Raw genomic sequence first — 6222 nt, 5'->3', positions numbered from 1 at the left:
ATAATTAGCTACTATTTACACTATGATACACGGCGGTGCGCCAAACATTACCGCCCACCAAAATACATCGTATTTTCTATGTTTGAGCGAGTCCCTCCGGTGAGCCGTCCATCGGCAGAGGGCACAGCTTCACCAGAGGGCGACTAAGGAGGCCATCCGCCGTCCTCACCGGATGCAATTCCTCGACGCGCCCTCGTCTCCACGCCAGAGGAGGGGCGTTTTCGGTTTTTAGAAGGACCAACGTGCCCTTTGATATTGCGTCAGCCGGCTTTAGCCACTTTGGTCGTTGCTGGAGGGTGTGTAGATATTCTTCATGCCACCGTTTCCAGAACTGTTGGTGCATGTGCTGCACCAGCTGCCATCGATCGAGTCTGCCTATCGGCACCGGGTCTAGGTCGGGATAGGGAACCGCTACGAGCGGCTCTAATGTGATAAAGTGCCCCGGGGAGAGCACCCCGAGGTCGTGGGGATCCGAGCTGGTGGGGCACAAAGGTCGGGAATTCAGGATGGATTCTACCTGTGCTAGGAGGGTACTGAATTCCTCCACCGTGAGGATCTGCGCTCCCACCACGCGTTTCAAGTGGGTTTTTGTCGCCTTAACCCCCGCTTCCCAGAGGCCACCAAAGTGTGGCGCGGAAGGACCACTGGATTTGTTCTCGCCCTGAGGCCGCCTCCATGCAGCTGACGAGCTCGCGCTGAGCCCCCACGAAATTGGTGCCGCAGTCGCTGTAGATCCGCGAGCAGCGACCGCGCCTAGCGATGAAACGCCTCAGAGCCGACAAAAACGAGTCTGTAGATAAGGAAAAAGCAAGTTCCAAATGAACCGCCTTTGTGGTAAAGCAAACAAAAATGCACACGTACGCCTTGAACGGCGTTGCCCCGCGAGAACGACGATTATATACGAAGAAGGGTCCCGCGTAGTCGACCCCGGCGATTGAGAAGGGTTTGGCCTGACGTACCCGGTCGAGTGGTAGGTCCGCCATGGGCGGCTGCAAGGTACGCGGGTTCGCCCGGAAACATCGGTAACAACGCGACAAACAATGTTTGATGGCCTGATGGGCCCCCAGAATCCAAAAATGCTGCAGTAGTAGGTAATGCAACGCTCGACGTCCCGGATGCAAGTGTAGGCGGTTGGTGCGCTCTACTATAAGTTCCGTGAGCCGGTGCTTACCGGGCAATAACGCGGGATGCTTGGCCTCATGAGATATTGCGGAGTGCGTGAGTCTACCGCCCACCCTGAGGACTCCGCGCGCGTCCACAAAAGGGGCGAGTTGTCGCAGAGGTTTGGAGCAATTCTGATTGCGTTTCAATCTATCGAGATCCTCTGCAAAGCAACAAGATTGAACAACTTTAACGAGATCTAGCAGGGTCGAATGGAATTCGACTTGGTCTACAACAAGAGTTCTGTGAGGTGAATTCGACTTGAGTCGATTAACAAAACGAAGACAATAAGAGAATATTCTAACGAGTTTATCCAATGACGAAAAACGATCGAGAAGCGAATCAACAACAGAAGCAGAGTTTACGACATCAGCAGGATTTACAACAACAAAAGCACGAGATTTTTCTTCCTCCGGAAAATCGTCAGTCTCCAATATCGTTTCCGGAGTGGGTTCGAATTCGGCGAGCCACGCAGGGCCGGTCCACCAAAGCTGGTGATCCACTAATTCTTGAGGAAACAAGCCCCTTGAGCAACAATCGGCGGGGTTAGACTTGGTGTCGACATGTCTCCAACAAGAGATATCTGTGTTGGACTGGATGCGGGCCACACGATTGCGCACAAACGTCTTCCAACGGTGGGGGGCCGAACGTATCCAGGCGAGCGCGACCTCGGAATCAGACCACGCGTACGTGCCGTCGATAGTAATCTTAGGCCGGAGGATGTTCCCGATATACTCCGCTAAGTCCGACAGTAAAACGGCTGCGCAAAGCTCGAGTCTCGGCAAGGTGATGGCCTTAAGCGGGGCCACCTTTGACTTGGCGCTGAGCATTCGAATCAGTACCCCGTCCTCGGCGACGATTCTAATATATACAACGGCTCCGTAGCCCTGTTCACTCGCGTCACAAAATCCGTGTATCTCCCGTCGGATTACGTTGGCTATGGCGATAGTACGAGGTATGCGAATGGAAGCTAGCGCGGGGAGTTCCGATTTGTATCGTCCCCATCGAGAACATACTTCCGAAGGAGGCCTATCGTCCCACTCTAATTTGAGCACCCAGAGTTGCTGTATCAGTCTTTTAGCTGCAAACGTAAGGGGAGTCAGAAAGCCTAACGGGTCGAAAATACGAGCCAGTTCCGAGAGAATGGTGCGTTTGGTACAATCTCTGTCCAACGGGTGGACCTGAAAGCCGAAGTCGTCCGTTTGAGGATACCAACGAAGTCCGAGAACTTTGAGAAACTGATCTTCCGAGGATTCAAACGATAGCAATGATTGACTGCAAAGCTCCGGATCGAGACCTGCTAAGACTGACGGATGGCTGCTGGCCCATTTCCTGAGCCCGAAACCCGCGGTTTTAAGCAAAGCTTGTAGCTGCCGCTGAAGCTCACGGGCTTCCCTCTCAGATTCGACGCTCGCCACCACGTCGTCGACATAGACGCTCTCCTCCAAGACCGCCGCGGCCAGAGGGTAACTCACTTTGCCTTCCGTTGCCAATTTCAACAAGCAGGCGATTGCCAGGAACGGAGAACACGTCAATCCAAAAGTGACGGTCAACATCAAGTAGTCTAATATCGGATCATTCTCCGAGAAACGCCAGACTATTCTCTGATAGCCACATTGACCGCGCTCGACCAAGATCCGAAGGAACATTTGTCTGACGTCCGCAGTGAGCGCCACGCGGCCTACCCGGAACCTCAACAATATCACGACTATATCCGTCTGTAACTTAGGCCCGGATCGCAATACGTCGTTCAACGAAACGCCGTTCAAATCCTTCGCCGAGGCGTCAAATACGACCCGCAATTTTGTGGTAGTGCTATCCGATTTGACTACCCCATGATGGGGCAAACAGAATACAGGTCCGTCCACCGGGAACGGCCGTTCAATCAGTTTCATATAACCGTTATTCAAATAATCCTGCATGAATTTGTTATAGTTCAATTTAAACTCTGCATCTAATTTAAAGCGACGCTCAAGTGCGCGAAATCTATTTAGGGCTACTTGACGCGTGCCGACAAAACAAGGTTTATCCCTTTTGAAAGGATACGATACGACAAAACGACCGGACGCGTCCCGACGCGTGGTCTGAGCGAATAATTCCTCGCAACGTTTATTTTCCTGCGAATACGGTGGGACCGATGGAATCTCGTCTAGTTGCCAAAATCGACTAAGAGATGCGTCCAACGAATCGAGAGTCATAAACGAATGTGTGGATCCCGGCGCCTGCGTCGATACCGAACCGACGAAAACCCAGCCGAAGACGGAATTGAAGGCGTCTGGTTCGCCCTTCTTTCCCACGCGACGGCCATCCCGAAGTAACGACGCGAAGATTTCTGCGCCGATCAGGATGTCGATGGGACCGGGTCGGTGATACCGCGGATCAGCTAGCCGCAATCCGTTCAAATGTTTCCACGCTCTTCGCTCGACCTGACTGCTAGGTAACGGGGCGGAGATGCGCAAAAGAATCGTAGCCTCTACTGGGGTGCGCGTGCTTTCCCTGCCCTGTGCTTGTATTACGAGTGAAGTGCGGCCTCGAGTTGCAGCCGCCCTTGTATCATTTACCGCGAGAACTACCGTATGGCACTTGGTTCGTCCGAAACCACCCCTCTGCATGCAACTTTTGGAGATAAAGTTTAGCTGGCTCGCGCTATCCAACAGAATACGAACGGGGAAGGGATTTCCGTGTGCGTCGAGCGCTTCGGCTTGCACCGTCGACAACAATACGATCGGGTTCGACCGCGCGACACTAGCCATGCTAACGAGGGGTTCGCTTCCCTGCGATGACGTTGTCCCCGATTCGGAGGGTGGTTCGGCGTCTGGGGGTGCATTCGCCGAGCCCGAGTTCTGCTCAAAATGCAGGAGCGTGTGATGTTTGGCCTTACACGACCGACACGTCCACGACGATGGACAGTCATTAACGCTGTGGCCCGCGCGGAGGCAGTTATAGCACAAGTTCGAAGCTTTAGCCGTCGAATGCCTCTCTCGGGGTGCTAACTTTAAGAACCGAGAACATTTTGCAACAGGGTGTTGTTCTTTACATACCGGACACTCGGCGGTTCGAGTTGCGAGCGACGAAGCCGACGCGGAATTCTTTGACGAAGTCGACTGAGACTTTTGCGACGTATTTTGTGAGCCCGATACCGACGCGAGAACCCGGCAGTGATCAGAGAGGAACTTTGTGAGCTGCGTGAATTTCGGTATTTCCTCCGCCCGGTGTTCAGATTCGAACTTCTCGCGGAGCGAGCGAGGGAGCTTCTCCAGCAAGAATTTGAGAAGGAGATAATCCCAAGCGTCTGTAGGAAATCCTAATAGATTCAATGCTCGCGTGTTCTCGGTGAAGGTGCTCAACAGCGTGCGCAGGGGGACGGCCGACTCCGACTTCAACGGCTGAGCTTTCAACATCAAGTCCACGTGATAATCCGCCAAGTCTCGTTTGTTTTGATATCGCGAAATCAAGGCGTCATAAGCTATCGCGTAGTTATCGGCGGAGAGAGGGATGTTCTTGACGACGCTCAGCGCTTCTCCTTTCAAGCAGGATATCAGATATTGATACTTCTCTATGGCAGGGACGTTCCGGTTCTCGTGAATAGAGATGTTGTATAACGCGATGAAAGACGGCCACAGCGCGAGATCGCCCGAAAATTGCGGAAGCGTAATTTTGGGTAACTTGATCGCCGACGCGTGGCTCGCGGAATGAGCCTGTGCGGTTCCGGGCGCCGTGCCCGTGAGCGCGTGATACCGTCCTTTCACGGCGTAATGCATTTTATCAAAGTCTGCCCGAATCGCGTCCTCGGCGTCGAACTCAGTAGTCTCTTGTATAAGCTTTAGATGCGCGTTCTCAAAGTCCTCGGCGATTCTCGCCACGCTCGGATAGCGGGCAAGAAAACCTTCTAGGATCGTCGGTTCGGACGAGGCGTTCCGGGCAAGATCATGAATCTCCCGCATCCGCCGGACGCATAACTCGCGACAAGAGGGAGCTGACTTTGATTTCGACATGTTGGTTGATATGTAAACGATCAACAGCAACGGCAAACGATCCCAAGGACGCGTAGTGTATGGTCGCCCCGTGAAAATACCGGCGAACAATAGGCTTCAAGTTTATATGCTAAGGGACGAAAGAGAGAACGAAAGCAAACAACCGTCCCGTTCGTCAAAGTGATGAGGAATAACAGATGGCTCGTTTCGGATTCCTACGCGAAGGCTCAATGGAATGTTCCCGAGAGAATGTTCTTCAAACACGATATAATAGCGCAATCAAAATGACAAGTTTGTTAATCGCAAGAGCCAATGGCGAACGCAAGAAAAGGGTGTCAAATGCAGTGTAGAGCTAACAAGGAAGAGGGTTGCAAGGGATGTACAAAATAAGAAAATAGTTATATTAACGATCAAAATTATCAATTAGGTTGGCACAGGTGCCCGGTTACGGCGAGGAATGCACTCAAGTATTTGTTCAAATTAAGTTTTCAGCAATACATGTTACGCGCGGAGCTACGACACGAGCAGCGTATACGACCTGAGCAGTATACACATGACACGAGCAATAATCCACGACATGAGCATCAATTACGTCAACTCTTTGCAATTGTGATTACAATTGTAATTATAATCTTTAATGAGATTACCTTGAGTGCTGCAATATATTCTATACCGGGAACCAGTGCCGACGAACAGTATATTCGATCGGTGGCAATTATGTTTGCGAGAATTCCAACGATCGGAATAATATTCAGTATGTGTTTTCAATATGTATTTCGAGTCTGGCCGAAACACACCCAGCAACAACGAAAATAAGGTAGCGCGTTATTATGGAACGCGAGCTTATGTAGAAAAACTGTGTATGTACATACGCTGCCGGCCCGTGACCGAGCGTCAAGGCCGTCGACGGCGCGGCGAAAACGTATGGCCAGCCCGAGAATATTCGAGATCTGAATATTTCGGTTTCTATGTTAACAATGACGGGTTTTAACTAATTACCGCGTCAATTGCGCAATCTACGATTAGTACAAATAACGGCGATGGAACGTGTTACAACGAGCGAGAGAATTGCGAGCGAGAGATATCG

General features: G+C 51.7%; 1 protein-coding gene across 1 annotated transcript; it reads right to left on the bottom strand.

Annotated features, from left to right (window-relative positions):
* Positions 1-76: 76 nt before the first annotated feature.
* On the bottom strand, positions 77-5156 carry LOC112461105. The gene is made up of 2 exons (XM_025026187.1): positions 1172-5156; positions 77-753 (listed from the first exon to the last, which is right to left on the bottom strand). Exons 1-2 carry the CDS (start codon positions 5154-5156, stop codon positions 77-79), a joined length of 4662 nt encoding a protein of 1553 aa, XP_024881955.1.
* Positions 5157-6222: the final 1066 nt, after the last annotated feature.

Source organism: Temnothorax curvispinosus, unplaced genomic scaffold (genome assembly GCF_003070985.1).
Source record: "Temnothorax curvispinosus isolate PA1 unplaced genomic scaffold, ASM307098v1 QBEX01011081.1, whole genome shotgun sequence".
NCBI lineage: Eukaryota > Metazoa > Arthropoda > Insecta > Hymenoptera > Formicidae > Temnothorax > Temnothorax curvispinosus.
This window is presented reverse-complemented; position numbering and strand designations above follow the sequence as displayed.

Bases quoted from the DNA above. Each gene is read 5' to 3' on its own strand.
- LOC112461105 (XM_025026187.1), bottom strand. From the start codon at position 5,156: ATGTCGAAATCAAAGTCAGCTCCCTCTTGTCGCGAGTTATGCGTCCGG. The intron at 754-1,171 runs GTAAGCACCGGC...TTTCATCGCTAG, and splicing joins GCATCCCGCGTTATTGCCCG to GCGCGGTCGCTGCTCGCGGA.